The following is a 22,065-nucleotide window of genomic DNA, read 5'->3' as shown; positions in this document are numbered from 1 at the left end:
GTGGCAGAAAATAAGCTCGACCGCAACGTACGGAACCGCCATGTTGACAAAGTCTTCGCTTCGGATCGAGACTTCGTTTCGATCCGAAGCGAAGAATTCGAGCTCAAACTACGGCTTTCGCAAAGTTCGGAAACGTCACTTTGACGTCAGCGACGACTTCGACTAACAAGGTTTATCATCTTTTTTTTTTTTTTTTAACACAATCTTGGGGGAGATTTGGAGCGTCAACAGGTCGCCTAAGGACAATCTGCAATGCATTATTTTAGCTTGGCGTAGGGATGCAGGGACAAACGGGCGCTACGTCATCAGCGAAGTTGTTCAATCAGCGGGCTCCTCGCGCCCCACACGCGCTGCGCGCACGCCCCGATGAACTTTGGTACATTCTGCCGCTCTCAAAGAAATGAGCGTTCTAATGATTGACACCTTGCTCGGCGCGACGTCAGCGTCGCTATAGTCCGATTAGCGCGTTCCGCAAACTTCGGGCGCAAAGTTGTGCTCGACGAGTTTTGCGACCCAGCTGCCAGAACAATGCTCCTCCCAAAGCCTGAGCTGACCTCGGTGAAATGCGATATTTGAATGCTTTTTTAATAGGAGAATCGGCCACTCATTGTTATGATTTATGGATTCTTACGATGCTTAGAGCCCGCAAAGTGAGTTATCGCCATATTTAGGCGATCTTCGAAACCACCTCAGGAATCCTTTAATCTCTTGCACCTTTTGTATCCGTCCCGGGCCACTGCTAGCTGAAACCTCCGAGGAATTCTACTAGCCGGCGAAACAACGACCGGTCTCGTTCATTATTCTTTTGTCTCAGGAAGGCGTCGCAAGCCGGTGATTCATCAAAAAGGGTTTCCAAGGCGCGGAACGATTCGGCGTTCCAATACGTCGATATTATGTATGTACAGTGTTCACCAAACATAACGCCGCCACTGGGTTCCCAAATATTGCCCTCCTGTTGGCTACTTACTGTTAAATTTGTCACCAAAACGCTCGGGATGCCTTCTCAGGATGAGATAGAAATCGGGAACCCAAACATTCTTCAGATAGTTCAATCGGCCGCCGCAGGAACCGTCAGAAACGGCAAATGCCGCTGCGGCGTTAAGCTCAAGGCGCACTGTACCTAAAAAAAACCAAAAAACAAGAAACAAAAACAGACCATTTCGTTATGACCAATCAAACGTCATGACCACATTAAAATCTCACGCGAGTTTCCGGTGTTTCCACTATTTTTTCTGTTCCGTCATTGAGTGTCTCCACACCTTCAACAATGGTCATCATCGTGCTTCGATGTTAATCGGCTCGGATGGGAGGGCGTTTAGAACTTGCTATTCAACGGAATACCGAACGCCGCTCATGCTTCCTCTGCCGTGATTCGGCATTTTTCGTCTTAGTGATATGATCGCTAAAAATATGCACAAAGTGAAGTTCTTTTAACTTCCGCGCTTCTTTCTTACGTGTTTTATCTTTTTTTTTTTTTTTTTGAGTCAGAAAAGCGTACATACAGCATTACACCGGTGCTCTCCGTGATAAGGTTGCACGAAATGCAGATTCACCGGAGCCAAGGCAACAAATAACGCCCGGATTGCGCACGGGCCAAATAATGTAGCGTACTATGGGAAAGGCTTCCAAGGGCGCCACGGATAGCATAAAAAACCGGTCCCAGAAGGTAGACGTCGCATTCGAGAACGTAGGAGCACGACTGAGCGGCAGCAATGGGTGAGCGCGCTTCTTCCGTATAACATCTGGCCGCTGCCATATCGTATGGCTAAATGTGTTTGGCGTGTGTTGTATTTTTTGTTTTTTTACCCGGGCAGGTTACTCACAAGTACGACGAATCAATTTTAACGCTAGACTTTCGAGTGTAGAAACCCCCAAGACGGTCTAGATTTGCTGTACTAAAGTGCTTGCTACGCTAGTGGGGGAGAAACGAAGGCCACTGGATCACGTAAACACTTTTTTTTTTTTTTTTGCGGTTGTTTACATAAGAGGTTTTGCATGTTTTTAAATTAAGCTCTCGTGCAAGGATATTTCAATCTGCTTGAAACAGTACAGATGACTTAGTGTGCTAGCATTTTCGTCTGTAGTTTTGCATGGGTTGGCCACAATGTTCGCTATTGCTTGCAAAACATAAATTGACCGCAAACAACGACAAAACACCCCACAGTTACATATATTGTAATCGCTGCTACTCGTTCTGTTATATTCCTATTATCTGTTCCCCTTTACACCCTGGCCATCGTCTTTGAAGTTTGAGCGGCTTCTGCTGGGCTCGTTCGAAATGCGGGTTATGTTTCTCCCATGCCACAAGCAGGTGTAGAGTGGGTATCTAAATGAAAGTGTTTTGCCGTCTCTTCTGCTACGAAATCGTGGTACTTTTTTCTCTTTCACAGCAGCATCCTTCGTCCTCGCGGTAGTACTGTCCTTGTACGGATGCCTTTTCTGGGCGTCAGGTGCTCACGCGCAGAGCGTCATCTGTGTCCTCAACGCGGGTGATATTCGCGGCATCGTGCAGTTTGCTCAGTTAAACGTGAGTAGCAGTTTTAAGTGGTTACTACGTGTTCCTTGCCTTTTTCTTTTCTTGCTCCCTTCGTCTTCGGTACGTGCATTGTCGAATGCGATAAGGCGCTAGGGTTTTTCAAGCACCGTGGAGCGCTCCTAACGGCTTTCATCTCCTTTCTGTATTTATTTCGCTACTCGTCAAACCAAACGCAGTTCATGCTTCTGGACCTTTCTTTTGGCGCACGCATATTGTTTTTTGTTGCGGTCTTTCTCTCCACTTTCACATGCGCTCAAACGAAGTTGGTCCTTCTTTCGTACTTTGTGTGTGTTAATTTCTGTTTTGGGTCCTTTTTTTGTATTTAGGCTACCCATGTTCGGGTCTCTTTCAATGGAAGCGGCATTCCGGAGGGCATCCACGGTTTTCACGTTCATCAGTACGGCGACATCAGCACAGGTAGGCACGCCGGCAACAATGACCTGCGTACATGCCCAAATTGCTCACGCTGTCGTCCCGCTCGTCGGTGCCGCGCCCTTATCACGGGTGTGCTAGGTATGGCGATGCCCGCCTGTATCTTATACCTAGTATGCATCACATGTTATTCGTATTCGCACTGCCTTCCCCCTTTCCCTCGTCTTCCCGCTTTCCTGAATGGTCTCTTTTTCCCCAGGTTGCGCCGCCGCCGGTGGCCACTTCAACCCAGATTCCGTCAACCATGGTGGTCCTGACAGTCCTGTAAGGTATGCACATTACACTGAGGATGGCGTCATATGAATCTCAAATACTGAATTGATTGCACGGGACGACCCTGAAGTTTACACTAGGGTAGCATTCTCGTCACGAAGTCATTCTTGTTCCCCATGGCAGGCACGTTACACATCCCTTGTTTCCATCGCTTGCAGACACGTCGGTGACCTGGGCAACGTTGAGGCGGACCGCCACGGTGTGGTTACCTTCAGCCGCGACGATTCCTACCTGCATCTCAGCGGAGATCGGTCCATCCTTGGGCGTGCTATTGTCGTGAGTAGGCCTTTCATTGCACAGCACTTGCCTATAGCAAGAATCTGACGAATTTTGGTGCGCTTTTGCGACCCTAGATTCTCTCCTTTTGTGGGATAGTTCTTTGCAGCTTCCACCAATTCACGCCGGCTGCTTTATTCTACGGAGGTCGCAATTGCGTTGTTTACTTGCTGTCGATAGGCCTTTAGGTAATATGGGACCAACTTTTTGTGTCCAAAGTTTTGGCTTTTTTTTTTTTTTCTTCTTAGTGTAGATCCCGCCGTTTCCATCTTGTAAATGATGTACCGGCACTCTCTTGCGCACGCCGCGCGTTGTCATGGTCCTGGCTACGCGCGCTTGTGTGCGTTTTCTCTCAGCGTATGCAGCGATTCATTGCCATTTGTTTTCCCCTCACCTCTCGAAGATGCGGCGTTCCGTGGGATTGTCTCTAGTCGCAGATTGAAGACTGCAGCCATTTACAGTGTGTTCACGTATCTTCATAGCTCCACGCCGACCGGGATGACCTCGGCCTCGGTGGCTACCCGGACAGTCTCACCACTGGTCACGCTGGGGCTCGCATAGCGTGCTGCGTCATCGTCTACGCCAAATAATTCGCTTCAACGACATTCATACTTATTTTTTATTGAATAAACTTTTCTCTGTTACCTTTTTGGTTTGTTTCAATTTGCCTGGAATAGAGCGCCTGCCTTGTGAAAGGCAGCCGATGGTGGTGGTTGTTTCCAAAGCATGGACCCTCCCTAGCTAAGGACGATGGCTTGGTGCCTTTCCTCTAACGTCGTGACTGCTTGGAAGGATGTTGGTCGTCAATGGTTGCTGCTGAAATGGTAACGGACATAAAGGAAGTGCCACAGGCAGTCCAATTAAAGAAATACAATAGCTTCGCATTATACACCGTGCAGAAACATTGGTCTTAAATAACTGCTCCTTAGTTTTATTTCTATGTAATCCTGGAATCCCGACATAAGTGGTTAAGCTGTCCAACTGCGATATCTCGCCGGAAACGGCAGATCCCACAGCTAGGAATAGACTGGACGCCAGGCAAGCAAGATCACGTCGAGAACAAATATATTGTTTACAGTAATAATTAACCAAAGACAGTGCAGTGATAATTGGATATTTCATGTCCCAAGTTTTCTTTCTTTAAATCTCATTTTTATTCTTAAAAATACCGCCTTCCGAAAAAAAAATGTTAGAAAGTTTTTAATTTATCTTCCCGAAATACAGTCCGCCTTGCTGCTACGTTTGACACTAATATTCTCTAGAGTTCCGAGTACAACCTGCCCCGGGCAAACATGGCCGCGAGCTCACAATTTGGTTGCATCAAACGCTGCGACGTGTACGTTCAGTTCTCCAAGATAATGGCGTTATGAACATGACACCTATTGGAAAAACTCGTCCTTACATCAAATGTTTGGATTTTACTTTGCAGGTTTCTAGACAATCGTGCAGTATCAAATGAGTGACAACTGTTAAGCATACTTCGAGGCACGTCGCCCGATGTGGCATTCTGCTATAACGATGACATGCTAAGACCTAAACCTCCCATATAACATAAAGACTACTCTTTAAATGCGTTGACATTTCGGTAGTGTATTTGTTTAGTAGAGCATTCGATGGACCATCAAAACGTGAACAATTTCTCCGATGTGACACAGAAACAACAGCACTGGTCCGTATAATTAATTTGAGCGAATTTCGGTTCGCTCTTTCAACCGTGGTCTTGCGGTCGCGGTCTTAAGAACAGTATAGTGGATTGCTACTACTCCAATTCAAATTAACCCACAATTCACGCACGCATACTTTAAATTCTTTATACGTACTTGCTCTTGAAAATTCCTAAAAAAATAACGAAAGAGAGCCTATTTTTTTTCCGGCTAGCCTTTTACTTCCGGGAGCACCGCCGCTATACTCTGTTTCACCTTATTGTGTACCCCAGCAAAGGCTACAAGCGCGAGCTCCTTGCTAAAGGGCACATCTCGACGGCGCTAGCTCTCGTGCGTTAAAGGAGCTGTGCAACGATATTCAGTTGGAATGGTTTTCACTATACGTGAGCTATACTGGCACTAGTGGGACTCAAGGATACTCGCACGCAACGCCACTTGCCAAGAAACTCCTTTGTTGGGGTGAAATTTCAAGGACAAAAGCAATTATTTTCGTTCAATCTCTCCTTTGCAAAATTTGATGACGTAACGTGGGGATCGCAGAACACCCAAGTGACGATATTTGAATGCGGTTCATAGATTGGACCCGAGCCCTGCGTGGGCACTCGATTTGGGCTCGTGATAATTACTAGCTCGAGAAGCATTCGGGTAGTCGCCCGCCGCCAATCGCTGCAACGACGACAATAGCCGAGCCATAACAATGTCTGGAACTCAGCGCGTGTCCTGTGCTTTGCCAACCCCAGCGCGTGGCTATGATCAACATTGGCGGCATATAATCGGCTCCAGATCGCGTGGCCGCTTGTTCTGGCTGGGAGTTGAGGGGGTGAACGCTGCTCGTTTTTCTTTAATTTTTTTCTGGGACTTCTATTGCGTGGGGTGAAAAACGAACGCGTGTTTCACAGGTCATTAACGTTGGGGATCCGTTTGAAGCGGTATTTGCGCAAAGTACAAAAATTGTTGCATTGCTCCTTTAAGAGCAGCTCCCAACGCTATGAGCTCGCACTTCTAGCTTTCTCTGCGGTACAACATGAGGTGAAACGGAGTATTCGCGACTCTAGAGGCCTGTAGGGGACGCCACTATAGGGCAAATAAAGCTGTCGAATCCAGGTCGTGCCGTGCCATGTGCCAGCTCAACGCACAACGCTTGGGCAGCAGCAAGTAAGCATTGGACTCAAAATTGGTTCCCCCGCGTTTTGCCTTCCACGTTTCGAACCTGCGGTGATGTGTTGGGGTAAGCGAACTTCCAGAGGCTTGACTTTCTTCGAGAAAACGAGGAAAGGACTGCCCACTGTCCTTGCACGGTGCTGATGAGCGTTGAAAAACGCAGAATGTCTGGCTCACGGGGTTACGTGGTCGCGTGCAGAGCAACCTGGGTCACAAGGCGATACGACAGTTACGACACAGTCACCGGTAGAACTGTTCTGTCGCGCAAACCACCGACAACATGGAAACACGGAAGCCAGAAGAGACGAGCAGAAATCGCGAAGGGACCTGTTCCGGCCAGTTCAGTGTTTTCCCGCTAGGTGCTGTTCGTTTTGCTGGAGTCGCGAATAGAAGAGTGTTGGGTGTGTTATCACCACTATCCTCTTTTCTTATCTCTCAATTTTCTAATGGCGAATTCCATGTTGATTTGGAGCGCGCCGGGATTGACTTTTCTGGGGCGAGCCTATTTCACTGGGCGATGGGGATCGAGACCGACGTGTTTCATAGTCGTTTTGGATTAGGTCCCGCTCCAGATCTCGATCTCGATCCGAGAAAAGTCACTCCCACGATTTCGGCGGATTCAACCGGAAGCCAGCCGGGCCAGCCCTCGGCGCACACACGTGACTTCCTTTCTCGTGGGGCATCTCGTCTGATCTCGCCCATCTCGCCTCAGAAGAAGAAGCACGTCGCGGGCTGGGCTCCTAGATTGTCTCGACATCAGAAGAATTCGCAATGGCCGCATGCTTACCCCTTGGCTCGACAGCCGGTTCGTTTTCCAGGAAGGAGAAGAGAAGGTATTTGCCGCGCTACGGGCATTCCGGCAATCTTTGCTAGAAGCGCCTGAGCCATTACTGCCGCTCGTGCGTCGAACACGTGTTAGCGCCGCGATGGCGAAAACGTCTTCGAAACGACCGCGGCGGCCGCGGAAAGGGGATTACCGGGCAGTTGAATGACGGGAAGGCGTCCGCCGATCCCGGAGCAGTGGTCATGTTCGACTGGGGATCCGCAGACGGCGCGACCCCGTTCGGATCGCGTGCTCCAGTCCGGATCTCGTCAACTGATCCCGGCGCGCTTCAAAACGTCCAGTGTAATTCGCCATTAAATAATTTTACATCGACGGTAGTTTGCAAATAGCTGAACCGACCTTTTTGCTTCCCTAAAGAACATTTCGAGAAGATAGCCACGCGGAAGGGTGAATATTGACAAATTTCAGTAGCCATAGATAAATAGAAGTGTGGATAACCGGTGTTACCTCTTCGATAGGTCAGGTCAGGTCAGACAACGTTTATTAAGAATGAAATTCTGCTGGCGGTCTACACTACGGTAGGGCCAGAGGGGAGGGGGTTATAAGGATGATGGAAGCGCGTAGGGTTGTAATTGTGGCAGCTACAAGTCTCTGCCGAGGTTGGCCGTCTTCAGAAAGTCGACCAGCGATCGGAGGATGAGGCTGCGTCGTTCTGAGTCTCCTGCCGGGTTTACCCATTCGTCGAGTGTTGAAGGTTTGTCTTCATGGTTGAGCGCTCCCAGGGCGTCATTGCGTTCTTGGTCGAGCTTTGAACATTCCCAGACCAAGTGTTGAGTGTCTGCTCTGAGATTCTCTAGGCAGTACTTGCACTGGTCTGGTTTTGGTACAAAGTCCGGATTCTTCTTCTTTTTAGCGTCCGCCCATTTCTTCGTTATTGATGGAGTGACTGCAGCTCCTGCTTGGAGTCTTCTTAGCAGGACGGATTCGTGTCTTCGGAATCCCTTGGGAAGGCTTTCCCGTGCCACGTCTTTGTGCTTGTCGATAGTTTTCTTCAGAGCGATCCTGGCTGCTTTAATTTCCCAAAAAGGGTCGTAAAAGCCGTCAGGTTCGCTCTTTGGAGACTCGATTGGTTGTGACATTTGTGGTGGATTTCGATGGGTTCGAGAGGGCGCGGGGGCTTCGGAGTGGCATTGAAGGCAGCGGAGGAAGGAACGAGTTAACTCTCCTGCTGCCTCGCTGGCTATCTCGTTGCCCTCGATCCCTTCGTGACCCGGGATCCAGCGTACCGAGGCTCGGATGTCGCGCATCCTTAGCTTGATGGCCGTAGTCGTAATATTTCGAATCGCCTTGCACGTTTCTTGATGCGTCTTCAGTGAACGGATGGCGTCTTGGGAGTCTGTGAACATGATGATGCTCGTGCCGCATTGGACTTCTTGTCCTAGTGCATTCAGGGCCTCTTCAATGGCCGTGATCTCAGCCTCTTGCGCTGTTCTGCAGTACGGTGCATGTCTTGTGCAAGTAGTTTTCGTGTTTTCAACGTACCACGCAAGAGCAGCATTTCCTCGTTCACTGAAGGCTGCGTTGGTGTAGCAGACGATGGTATGTGAGTCGTTACATTCGATGATGGCTTTTACTTCCTCGGCGTGCTTCATTGCCTTGTGTCGCCGTCTTTCTTTGTTTTTTTCGCCGTTCATTTTTCGTGGTATAGGGCCGATTGGGCTATGTCGATTCTCTCCCATGGTGGTAGTTGGTCTGGTATGGGTGTATTGCTCTCGAATTTCCAACCAAGTAGTTTGGCGATTTCTCTGCCTTGCTTGGTGTGTTGCATCTTGACTCTTTGTGCTTGTTCTTGTGTGGAGGCCAATTCTTTCAGCGACGGAAATGGCACGCATTTGTGTAGTTCTATCAGTCTTGTTTGTCTCGGAAGGCCCGAAATACATCTTCTCGCGTCGTTCATCAGGGTTTCGAGACGGACCCAATGATGCAGTGTCAATCTGTAAAAGCGACAGCCATACATGACTTTCGGTATGAGTGCCGCTTGAACTATCGTTCTGGCAATTCCCTCACCTGCTCCGCCGTGTTTATTCGCTATTATTCTGATGATCGAGGTGCGGTGTCCCCATGTGTCGCGCATTCTTTTGATCCATTTGTCGGGATTGAGTTTGGTGTTGACGTGGATTCCGAGGATGGTGTGTTCGTCACTCTTTTCTATTGTCAGCTCGTCGAATTTTAGAGTGGGGTTGGTGTTGTCTCTTTCTCTACCAAATATCAGGAGTTTAGTCTTCTCTGCCGATGATTTCATGCCTACTTCTTTTAGGAAGCTCTCTATTATGTGAAGTGCTGCCTGCAGTGTTTCGACCTGTTCCTCTTTCGTGCCTTGTGTCGTCCAGATTGTGATGTCATCTGCGTATATAGTAAAATGAAGTCTCTACCTCGTCCAACTTCCAAGCTAGCGGTGCCATCGCTAGATTAAAGAGCGTGGGGGAAAGGACAGAACCCTGCGGCACTCCAATGTCATTGCTCTTTGTGCTACTTTGATCTTTGCCCACTTTGATTACATATCTTCTATTTTTGAGAAATGTCTTGATTAAGTTAAGGGGTCTTCCTAGGATTCCTTGTGTCTCCATGGTCTTGATTATTACGTCGTGTGGTAGCGAATCAAACGCTTTCTTGATGTCTACAGCCACCAACATTCTCGTACTGTGGGCTTCGGGGGTGAATTTCAATACTGTTTCTCTAAGTAGTATTAGACTGTCGTGCGTCTAATACTAGAGTCGTGAAAACCTTAAAAACCTCAGATATTCGCCAGGTAGTAGCAAGAGTGGTCAGCCGAATTTACGGTTTCACCATACAATGAACCACCTCGTACGCTACGAGCGACGCCAACGAACTCAGTGCTGTCAACGTAGCACGTGACTACGCACCCCGCGCCTCACTGCGCCCTTCCTCTTAGTCACGTGTCACTTACACAGCATTGGATTGGTTCCGACGCTCGTAGCGCCTGCTGCGGTCTATCGGAAGGTGAAATAAAGATAAGCATTTTTTTTTTCAAACGCGAGACACAAGGTTGCCTTTTTAAAGGAACATAAGCTATTTATGGAAAGTTAAGTTGCGTCGTAAAAATATAACATTCACCCTTATAAAAAAGCAAAAAAAAAAAAACCGGTAAAACACGGAATTATATTGGGCCATGTTCAATAAAACGGTCGAACGTAGATTTTAAACTAGAGTGTGATAACCAGTGAAACAATCAGAATTCAAATGTCTCTAAGACAATGCCTCAAGAAACACGGAAACATGACAACAGTTTCAAAAAATATTTTTAATGTCGTCACGCTGTTTTTTTTTTTTTTTTTTTTTTTTTTATTGCGAAGCAATAAATATTTTTCTTTGCGAGAAACGTCGCCTTTTTACAAATGGTTACCACTTTGCGGAATTCACTGCCCTCTTTAAGATATACAAGTTAAGCAGCCCACCATGACAAACCCGGGGCTAACCTAAAATAATCTTTTAATCGAGCCTCGATCAGTCAGTTAGAATAGTTATAATTCAAGTTTTAAGAAAAACTTTTTCTTGGAACTCCTCTCGTTTGTGAAGCGGGTCTTTCTGTTACGTTGTTTTGGTTACCATGGTTCATAATATTCGACCACCCTCCCCCGAAGAGCAATGGTAGACTCGCCAGAAATATCTTAACAAGCGCCGGACCAGGCGTATAGAAATAAAGTGTATTATTTTCTCTCTCCGTTCAGTAAAACTTCAGCCGTGACGGTATGAATCTAGCCGTTTGACAACTGACGTCTATAAATTACAAAGGCTACCAAGGTTACATCCTGCTAGCAGATTATTGGATTCGTGAAGGTGTTACTGAAGCCGCAGTACCACGACTTATAAATCAGAGAAAATATGTTGTGACCTTTACCTCTATGATGACAGAATTATGCGCGGACAGGCCTTAAGCATGTCGAAACACGTATGCTTCCTCACTATGCCTGCTTCAAACATGTCTGCAGACGCTATCTGCATGTCTCATATGACGTCATACACGGAAGAACAACGACTCAGACAGTGTATGAAGACCGTCTTTTGTATGAGGCATTAGCAGTGCGGCAGCAGCTTAATTTAATCTTAAAGTGGCGGTGCAACGATATTCAATTGAAATGTTTTTCACTTTACGCGAGCTTACTGGCACTGGTGGGGCTCAAGGATACTCGCACGCAACGCCGCTGACAAGAAACGCCTTTGTCGCGCTGTAATTTCGAGGACAAGACCGAGTGTTTTCATTCAATCTCTCTTTTGCAAAACCTGATGACGTAGCTGGGCGGTAGCAGTACCGCCCAGTGACGATATTTGAATGCGGCTCATAGATTGGACCCGAGCATGGCGTGGACGCTCGATTTTGGCTCGTGATAATCGATAGCTCGAGAAGCATTCGGGTAGTGTCCTGTGTCCAATCGCTGCAATGACGATAACAGCCGAACCATAACAATGTCTGGAACTCAGCGCGTGTCCTGTGCCTTGCCAACCCCAGCGCTTGGCTATGATCAACACTGGCGGGATATAATCGGCTCCAGATCACGTGGCCGCTTGTTCTGGCTACGAGTTGAAGGGGTGAACTCTGCTCGTTTTTCTTTATTTTATTCTGCGACTTTGATTGCATGTGGTGAAAAACGAACGGGTATTTCACAGGTTATTAACGTCAGTGATCCGTTCTAAGTGGTATTTGTGCAAAATACAAAAATCGTTGCACCGCCCCTTTAAGCACGTATTTCGGAGAACTGCCTGAGCCATTGCCTATGCACGCCGTATGCGTTAAAAATAATATGCATGCATTTCGTCAGTTTAAATTTAAGTAAAGAACATTAAAAACCTGTGTACGGACGCGACCGTTTAATATAAATAACTTTTTGAGTCACACGCTCCAAGCCGTGACTTGCTTAGTGCAGCAGAACACAGTAAAAATGCTGAAAGGTAAAAAAAAAAAAAAAAAAAAAAAAAAAAAGCTTCATAGCATTTTAAGGGTGCACGGGGACGTTGTATTTGCCTTTGCATGTCTCGGTATGGCCTCCCAAGAATAATGACCACCGCATGCCTTGGAAATAACCTTTCACCATTTTTGCGTTCGCGGCTTGGCAACCGCCGCGGAAACACGCCTGCGAAGATTTCAAGCGTGCAGTTCTAATGAATCTCAGGTAATGTATACGGCAAGGAAGGCTTCCAAAGCACGTCTTTGTCGCGTCAGAAAGCAAGGGGGGCGCGCCAATGAAAGGGCAACAAAGCGAAGGCGCGGGGAACTTGTTATGACGATGAAGAAAAGCGCGCGTTGTCATTGGTTGAGATAGGCCGGGGGGGGGGGGGGGGGAACACACGGGTGTGTTTTTCAGGGGGGGGGGGGGGGGGGTTAAACAAATGCACTATGTGTGCAAGGAGCAGAAGAACTTGCACGCCGTATTCGCGGTGAGAAGCTCGCTAGTGGCGCTTCTGTTTTCCTCACTATGGGCAGTGCACGTGCTACCCACGTGGGTATGTTTTCATTTTCATAGTGCCTAGAAGCTTGGCATTGAGCGTGCTTGCACAGGCAGAGGAAGTTGAAGTATCCTCAATCTGGGTTACGAAAAAATTCCCACCAGGGGGCGATACTTATACTTCTCGCCGCGAATAGGGTGCCTTCATGTGCACTTTGCTTCATGTGCACAGTAAAGAATGTGGTGACATTCTTTACAGTAATCGACGCTCATGCCACGCGCTCTCGGGAAAAACACAAAGAAACAGCTGGTCACAAAATGCACCCGTATCATTGTAAGTGCCCAGAGCTCGTGCCAGGAGACGCGCTTGCTCGCGTCCAGTAACAAAAAAGAAACAGCGTCCGGAACAAAATGTTCAGATATGATGTCCTTATGCAAAGCGCACATGACGGCAACCTAGTTTAGACAGAGAAATGTCAGTCTGCTAGAAACGTGGTTCTCAAATGGTGGTCCGTGTACCTTTCGCGGTCAGCGAAGGATTTTAGGGGTCCGCGACGCCCTATCTCATCAGTCGAACCCCCGAAAAAAGTTTATTTGAAATTTTTTTTTAGGTTGAGAAGAAACTTTTTATTTTCGGGTAAGTCTTTTTTCTGTGTGTTTATATCAATAAAAGAAGTCTACTTCAAACTAGCCCTTGATTATATCCATTTAATCAATATCATAATGAAGCTATACCTTTCCCATCCCGTCTCCACGAACGGGGTTCTCCATCATCTCCACCGATCTACAAGGTGTCCGCGAAACATGAATTGTTAAGAGCCAGTTTGCTAGAACGTAGAGATATTGTTACTCACAGAAGATGGGGAACGCAGTACATAATGGAATAGAACACCGCGAAGAAAGAAATAGGAAGAGACACACCAGACAGGACAGAGCGCTGACTCGCAACTACGGCTTCTTTACTCAACGAAAAAGAGAAAGACAAAGAGAAGGAAAAAAGATAAAAATATACAGGAAAAGAAGAAGAAAAATTCACCCATGGTTGATCTCGCAGATCATTTCCACGCGTTCTCTAGCAAACAATACCATAGACAAAGCTACGCTCGAGCAACAAGACATTTGGCCGCCGCCATATTCCTGATCGTGTGAGGAAGTACGTGAAATTGCAAGCTTGCCAAAGCACCTTCATAGATATGTAGCACATGCTTGAACGCATAGGGCACCAGTTGGGACGCCATGCTTGCAAACGTATACTTAAGGTGCAACCACACCGTGCATGGCGTTTTGGTGCTTTTGTAGCAGTTTATAACTTTCTTCTTATGTGGCCTACAATTATGAAGTTACTGTCAAATTAAAGAGATCGTTTTCCACAGTACTCTATTAGTTGTTATTGAATTATTCAGCCTTTAATAGACCATTGTCTCTAATATCGAAAACAAATATTTATCGAGTTATAACGTCTCATTGTCCACAATATTTTACGTCAGGGTTCGGTTGGATATAGCAATAAAAAAAAAGTAAGGAACAAATTGTACCGATAATGTATATTTTAAAATAAAAAAATAAAGTGTAATACAGCATTTATTTGTTATGCTATAAAAACGGAATCACGGGAACTATTCAAAGTTGCGAGCCATTAAATTATGAAGCATCATTCGATATAACATTTTCAAGAACTTCCATATTGATATATTACACGTTAAGAATGTTATCAGACCTCAAACTTTTCCCAGTCAGTTACGTCAAATTGCAGTTTCTTAATATAAAATACAGATGGCGACACCTGTTCAAGCATAGCTTGATGTGCATTTTCCGTCCTGTGCCGCTTGGGACGCCACGTAAAATACAGAAAAGGCGCCAGATCTCAGGGTATCAGATGCCTTAATGGCCATAGTGAGCGAGCCAGAGATGTCAGAACAACAAGCGAAAGACAGCGGGTGCACCACAACTGCTTGTGCTCCCGTCCTACTGTGCGTCGGTATACATGCCTGACGCGATCAAAATAAAATGGGCGCCATGAAAGGGATTCCGCAACGTATGCGAAAACTTTTGAATGTTTTTATCACATGCAAAAATCATTTTTGCAATCAAACTATGCTTGTCTTAATGGTTTGACTATATTTTGTGTCAAAAACCACCTCGGTGGTTCTTAAGGGGAAATGATATTAAAACAAAACAGAAAACATTAAAACGCGTCAGTGTCTCTGAGCCAACGCTCTGGCACGTGAATCCATATTTGTAGGGTTTAACTACAGGCCGAGGTGCTTGCAATCAACGAAGGGCAATCAGAGATTTCGGTTGAACGTCAAAAGATCTCCAGATAGCCAAAATAAACCCGTAGTTATTTTTATTGAGGCGTGTCAAGTGGTCGTTGTTGGTTTGGCTAGTAAAACCCTAAGATCTGAATATTTGCTTTGCTTTACGTTAGTTAGGAGCGCAGCCAACGCTACGGGCTGATGAAGGCACTGAAGCAGCGCCAAGAGTGTGAGGTCAAGCAGTTTGTTCTCTTTTTGTGCCTGTGCGGTCGTGCTAAGCTAGAGCCACTAAATAAGCTACGCTTCAAACATATCTTGGTGCTTAAAATGACGGTTATCAGTTATCTGAGGCCAGAAATCTTTAAACAGTTCGCGACAAAGCAAAGCAATATTACGTGAGCTTCCTAACACCGGAACTAATGCTGGAGAAGTAGCAATTTTGAATCATGACGATCGGCAGTTGCGTTCGATCTGTACTAACCACCAAGGTGGCGGCGCCCACAACAATATCGGGGAAAGGAGTGCCAAAACTCTATGCGTAGCTCATTTGGTTTAGCTCACAGGCTAAGCCATGGGGGATCGTTGGCCGAATCTGGATCGTTGGCCGAGTGTATTGTCGCACCGCAGATCAGTCTATCTATGCAGGAACGCAAACTAAATGATGTAGAAAACTGCATTGGGCACTGATTGACTATTCTCTCGGGTCACGTGACATGACGTTGAAATGTAGTTTTTCCCTATGCAGTTCGGGCTATGCTCTTAAAATGATGCAGTTGGCGGTGATGTCAAAATGTCGTGACGATGGACTTTGACGATGCAGTTAACTGAGTGGTCGAGACGAAGCCAGAGATCAATCTGCGTCGTAAAAGATGGCGACCCCAACATATGCATGTCTACTGTTGGGTTCGCGAGCTGATCGAGTTTTCAGAGATCACCGGGATGCTTTCGAGACGAGCGATGCGAGGTTTGTGGGCGAATACCGGGTGACCAAAGGGTGACTCGCTGGCTGTGCAACCAGCTTCGCGGAAAGCTCCAGCGTTGTCCTGAAGGGCCCCGTGTACTGACGGTCGAACAACAAGTCCTCGCAGCTCTACGCTTTTACGCCGCTGGCGGTTTCCAGGGAACCGTCGGGAGGAACGAAAACATTGGTGTTCACCAGTGCTCTGTTAGTCGAGTACTTGGTGATGGCACCAACGCTATCATCGATTGCCTCGGATCGAAGTGGCTGTGTTTCGAACAAACTCAAGCAGAGTAGGCGCTCACGAAAAGGAAGTTCTTTGAGCGATGCAGGTTCAGCGGCGTGATCGATAAATATTCTAAATACTCTTACACGATTCAACACGATTGTGTTTTCATTTGAGTGCACCCCATATAAGCGATTTGTCTGAGCGAAAAGACAAGCAAGCAACGGTTACAGGCTTAATTTGAGCTAGTTCGTTCATACTTCAGGTAGAGAGAAAGGGAGAGATATACTTTATTTTAAAGCAACTACTTCAGGTAAGGCCAGCTGAACTAGAATAAACATACACATAAAGAAGAGTCCATACACACCGTGGGACTAACAACTGATTTTCTTTTTCCTTCTTTTTCTTTCTCGTGCAGCACGAGAGAAGTTGCACTAACGCAGTCAAATAAAGCCAAAAAGTAAAATTGGTCGTTAGTTGTTTATAGAGCAGGAGGTTAGTCTGTCTGAACATGGCGAGATTGTTACCTACTGTAGATAAGCAATTTAGCCAGTGCAGTACGACTGTTAGCCCGGGGTCTTTAACGTGCATCACGCAGCAATGATACACGACCGCACGCCGGTACAATGCTCATCCAGCAGATCGAAACGGGCAGGGGCGGGGATTGAACCCAGGAACCCTGGGTTCTGCAGCGCGAGTTTTCGCTCCACGTGCTCCGAGCTGGTGTGCGCTAGCCCACTCGGCGATTCTCCGAAATTCCCTGTAGGGAAAAAAGAAACGATGTAGTTTCAACTCAATCGCCACTGTTCGGCGACGTCACCGGACACATCAAGGTGGAGTTCTCTTCCGATGTAGTTTGCTGGCGATGAAGATTAGGCTCCTCCCACCGGCGACGTCACGATGCAGTTTCTTCACCGCTTTTTCCAGCATAGACAGACAGTGCACGTGGAGAAATGCGAGAGTGCGAGCTCCGTTCAAAGCACAGAGCTCACGCTGCAGAACCTGTTGAGAATGTTCCTGGGTTACCTTGGTCTCTAATGCATATAGCAGACAAAAGTGCACGAGCTGAATGGCAGTCGGAAACGAAAAGAATCATGATAAACCAGTGTGTAATCACGTGAAAATTGAGGGCATTGCACAAATGCAGAAGGTAAGCTTTGTTTTACTAAATACATTACCAGTAGAGTATTAGGTTTCATCATTCGAGCGAAGCGGGACATACAAGTGCGAGCATGCTATACCTGAACTACACTTTTTAAGTGAACAAGCGCACAGTTCAGAACGCTCGCTTTTATAGCTTTTGGTGGGCTCAAACCTTTTAACACGCAATTATAATAAATTCTGTTACTTCATTTAATTTTATAAAATGCGCCAATGTTTCTCTTTGTTTTTGTATTTTGCGTTTACGTGCCGTTTCCTTAGTTATATAATATTTTTACGGAAGTCCGAGAACTATAGTTTGTTTCATCATAAATAGGGTTCGGAGTTTTCGGTTTAAACCGAAAAAAACTGATAAAAGTACGCGGAATCCATTTTCGGAAATTCGTTTTTAACCAAAAAAGGTCAGTTTGGAGGTTCGGCGTTTTCGGTTTAAACCAATAAAAACCGATTAGAGTGCGTCTAATTCGTTTTCTAAAATTGAGTTTTAACCAAAAAAGGTCATTTTTTGGGGGCTGCGTCGAGGTGGGTGGTGGAGGGGGGGGGGGGGGGGGGGGAGAGCGGGCTTTGCAAGATTCGACATTGTGTGACGTCGTCGTGAATGCCCTCTTCCAAGGTTCAACGTGCAACAAAAGAGGTCTTGATCTGGCATTCGCGGGACATCTGAGTCCTTTCTGTGATCGGGCATAGTGTGTCAAGTTCGCGGTCATAAAAAAAAGTTCGGATGTGGCTAGTACAATGTTTTTCTCTTCATGCACTTCAAAGGTCATCGAGGAAAGCCGTTAATAACATTCTTAACACCCTCTCTCAAACTTCCTTGTGGTTGAGAACATAAATACAATGGATATTGTTTTGCCATTCCGCTAGTTCCTGTACGGTCATCACCTCAGATGGTCACGTCGTCACAATGGGAAGGAAAAAGAAGCGCGCTGAAGATTATGCCCGCGAATTCCGAGATTTGGGGATGTGTCCTGAGGGAAGTTGTAGCGAAGACCACGTGTGTTATCGGTGCCGTTATTCTTTGAGTGATCACGAATATGACAGCTACAGGGATCATCTGATCCGGCGTCTGATGGATGGTGTTACTTTCATATTCACCGAAAAAAACGTCTAAACTTTTTTAGAAATAAATATACACCAAAAAAAAAAAAAGAACTTGAAAATTGAATTTTAAAGTGAACACCGAGAAAAGTACGCCGAATTTTGACAAAATAAAAACCGAAAACCCGGTATCCTAAGCATAAGTAAGAGCCGTATAATTAAGGCTTCGTGTTTTTGGATAAATCCGAAAAACTCCGAAAACAGCCACCGGTAAACGTTTTGTCAATTCAAATTTATCCGATAAACTCCGAATTGTTATTTGCTACCCCCCTCCCCCCCCAAAAAAAAAAAATATATATATATTTTTACAATTAGAGCAGCGCAGGATCAATTGTTCTGGGAAAATGACACCATAATTTCCTTCCAAGCCTCGGACCGTTGTCAAAAGGGGGTCTTACGACTTGTCTCGTCAAGGTTGGTTCAGGGAAAGAGGTCATCTTACCATTCGTGTAACGACAATAGCCACTCTTTTGGTTTCCAGTTTGGGCCAAGGGATTTGGGATTTAGAGAAAGGACAGGGTATGTTTTTGTAACAGTGAAAGATAATGACCATAGATATTGTATAAAATTGGGAAGAGGGACAGTTGAATCTTCTCTATTACATCCTTAACCACTCCACCTCGCGCGGCCGCGGGATAGATTGATGGGATGACTACAAGCTGCCTTGCGGCTCCCCTCGGCAGTTTATTGATTTTAAGGTATCGACGTTTATCGAGGCTACACTTGTGCGCGACTTTTGTCGTGGAACAAATTAGTATTGTCAATGACACCAACGCCAAACTCGGGCGGCGGAGAAAAGCTCACCGGAGAAAAGCTCACCAGAGAAAAGCTCACCGGAGATAAGCTCACCGGAGAAAAGCTCACCGCAAAACCGGCAGATGCGGAGAAAAGCTCACCGGCCTTTGAGCGGATGCGGAGAAAAGCTCACCGATTTTTTCTTTAACTTAGCGGATTCTGCGTCAAACGTGGTAATTTAACACAATTCGCATTCGTCACTTCATTAAAAATATGTCCTCGTTTTTGTGATATCGTTGAAGTTCATTGGGCATATTTACTAAATTCTCAGAAATTAGTAATCACCCATTTTGGATATTAATGAAGCTGCAAGTATAAAATCAGAACATCGCTCACCGGTAAAAAAGACAATTTATTGACAACTGACAGTGCATTGCCGGTACCTCAGTCAAATAAAGAAGTTTGTTCTTTGCGAGCTAATATGAATAGCTGTGTGGTGAACCGTTTAACTCAAAATATTGCGTAGTGGCTAATAGATAAGTAGGTGTTGATGTAATCAGTGTCGGCTACGCTGTTTTCTTTCTGTTAACTTAACTAACAAAACTTTAGTTGCGAGAACAGCTTTGTCCTGTCGTGTTTGTTGTCTTCACTCCGTCGTCGTCGTGTGAGCAGTTTTCATAATGTATAACGTTTACCAACACGCCCTATTTGCTACCTTAAAGGGATGGTGAACCGTAATTTAGAATCAAAAAAATAATGCTGGAGATGTAGGCGGGACGCTACAGTTCCTACAACGCCAGTAGAAAGGCGATATCTCAAATGGACGGCCGTATTTTTGGAAAAAGAAGTCAAGATTGAACCAGGCCGACAAGGCGCGTGACGTCAAGATACCTAGTTTCCTCCTCTCTTCGCTTCGCTCCCTCAAGGCAGCGAGGTGGAGGAGAAGCGAGGCCCGTTCCCTCTCCTTCTAGGAGAAACATCACGTCAACATTCCTGCCAAATGCGCCTCTTTTTTGAAAAATGCGGTCATCCGTTCGAGATATCGCTGTATGAGTGATGTTTTGGTGCTTGTAGCATCCCATTGCTCGCTTTTGCCGCGTGTTTTGGGGAATCCAGATTTCGATTCAGCATCCCTTTAAAGAAGACTAGTTCTTGTATAGGTCACGAGTAGCAACGGTGACATTGTGCAGCCTAAATGTCATGGGTGGCTCACCGTAGAAGGGCACTATCACAAAGGCAAGGTGTGGAAACACCAGCACGAACGGCTAGAAAACGTTCATGTTCTTGGAAGAAGGAAGCCTCGATATCCTACTGACTGTTTTATCCTGTTTTCAAAGGTTAACAAAAGCTTCAAAGAGAATTACAGGCACCGCGTTGTTACGCATGCACTTTCAAAATTTCGGAATTTAGTTTTGATTTTTAGGTTTTATTAAGTTTTATTAAGTTTTCGAACTTTTTCCTGTTCTTCCAGTTCATGAAGTTTTCAGAAAACACTCGCCCGCAGTTATTAATTTGGGAGCAATATACCTAATAAGCTTGACAAATAATACAAAAAAGGCATTTTCTTTTTTACAAAGCTGAGGAATTTTAATAATAAATTGATTATGTTACGCATGATTTAACAACCTTCATGTAAAAAGATGAAAAAAAAATCGGTGAGGTTTTCTCCGCATACGCTCAAGGGCCGGTGAGCTTTTCTCCGCATCCGCAGGTTTTGCGGTGAGCTTTTCTCCGGTGAGCTTTTCTACGGTGAGCTTATCTCTGGTGAGCTTATCTCCGGTGAGCTTTTCTCCGGGATTCGCAAAATTCAACTGAAGAAATCTTAATTGACACCAGCGTGTTTCATTTTTGATATGGTATACGTTTGCATCCGGTTATTATTTATTATTTTTAATAGAAAACACTGCGAAGTTAATCTCCGAATTTCGGAGAATTGGGAATCAAACATATATAAACTTCGATATCTTCCGAATCTTTGTAAAAAAATGAACTCCTAAAGACAGCCTCCAAATTTGACAAAAAATAAACTCCGAAAACACGGTACCCTACGTATAATCAAAGATGTAGAAAAAAAAAAAAGGACCGCGAACACGCGTACACACATTAAAAATACAATGTAACGGCGCATTCAAAATGAGTCGTTAGTTTTTTTTAGGGAGCAGGAGATTCGTAGGGCGACATTGTTACCCGTTGTAGTTTATAAAAAAAGTGCAGTACACCTGTTAGCTCGGAGTCTTCAACGTGCATTGCGAAGTATAAGTGATACACGATCGCACGACGATAGGATGCAGATGTGTGACAGAACCACGGTGTGGACAGAACCCAGGGTCCCTGATAAAGCCCCTTGATAAATGCGTTTTTTTACAAGCGCCACCAACCATTGTCGTGGAAACTCGCAAGACACGTACCATGAGCGGGTGCTCTGCCGATATTTGCTTTCAAATCACCAGTCAAGTTAGTGCTGCGCCGCCATTTACCTTCAAGGGCTGCTCGAGACACGGGCCTCGTGCACTGGCACATTCGGCGTTACTTGAAAGACAAACGCAAACACATCGAGGGGCTTTATGCCCGTGCCACACGGGCAACTCGAATGCCATTCAAACGAATGACATTTGAGCGGACGGCCAATCAGCGCGCGTCACTCCGGGCGTAGCGCATTCCACGCCCGACAGATGCGAGCTGATTCGCCGATCATACAAATGTCATTCGTTGTAAATGACATTCGAGTTGCCTGTGTGGCACGGGTATGATCGTGTGGCGAGGGTATTAGTCCCTACAGGTTCTGCAACATGAGCTCCGTGCTTTGAACAGAGCTTGGACTAGCGCATCTCTCCACGTGCTCTGATCTGCGTTGCCACAATACACTCGGCCAACGATCCTCCACCGCATTTGGTTTCACCTGAGAGCCAAACCAAATGAGCTACGCTTAGAGTATCGGCACCCTTTTCCCCAATATTGTTGTGGGCACCGCCATCCTGGTGGTTAGTACAAATCAAACGCAACTGCCGATCGTCATGATTAAAAAGTAGGACCTCCTCGGCATT

The 22,065-nt window shown here is 46.0% G+C and overlaps 2 protein-coding genes across 2 annotated transcripts; one reads left to right on the top strand and one right to left on the bottom strand.

Moving 5' to 3' along the window:
- Positions 1 to 1,712: 1,712 nt before the first annotated feature.
- On the top strand, positions 1,713 to 4,107 carry LOC120850481 (superoxide dismutase [Cu-Zn]). The gene is made up of 6 exons (XM_042291494.1): positions 1,713 to 1,716; positions 2,391 to 2,527; positions 2,863 to 2,953; positions 3,168 to 3,237; positions 3,400 to 3,517; positions 4,000 to 4,107. The coding sequence occupies exons 1-6, from the start codon at positions 1,713 to 1,715 to the stop codon at positions 4,105 to 4,107; spliced, it is 528 nt and encodes a 175-aa protein (XP_042147428.1).
- A 3,630-nt stretch (positions 4,108 to 7,737) lies between these two features.
- On the bottom strand, positions 7,738 to 8,820 carry LOC121836564. Its single transcript, XM_042291493.1, has one exon. The coding sequence runs from the start codon at positions 8,818 to 8,820 to the stop codon at positions 7,768 to 7,770; it is 1,053 nt and encodes a 350-aa protein (XP_042147427.1). The 3' UTR covers positions 7,738 to 7,767.
- Positions 8,821 to 22,065: the final 13,245 nt, after the last annotated feature.

This window comes from Ixodes scapularis, unplaced genomic scaffold (genome assembly GCF_016920785.2).
Source record: "Ixodes scapularis isolate PalLabHiFi unplaced genomic scaffold, ASM1692078v2 PGA_scaffold2__306_contigs__length_199485367, whole genome shotgun sequence".
In the NCBI taxonomy this organism is placed as follows: domain Eukaryota; kingdom Metazoa; phylum Arthropoda; class Arachnida; order Ixodida; family Ixodidae; genus Ixodes; species Ixodes scapularis.
Note: the sequence above shows the minus strand (reverse complement) of the source record. Positions and strands in the feature narration are given on the sequence as shown.

Bases quoted from the DNA above. Each gene is read 5' to 3' on its own strand.
- LOC121836564 (XM_042291493.1), bottom strand. From the start codon at position 8,820: ATGAACGGCGAAAAAAACAAAGAAAGACGGCGACACAAGGCAATGAAG.
- LOC120850481 (XM_042291494.1), top strand. The intron at 3,238-3,399 runs GTATGCACATTA...CATCGCTTGCAG, and splicing joins GGTCCTGACAGTCCTGTAAG to ACACGTCGGTGACCTGGGCA. The intron at 3,518-3,999 runs GTGAGTAGGCCT...GTATCTTCATAG, and splicing joins TCCTTGGGCGTGCTATTGTC to CTCCACGCCGACCGGGATGA.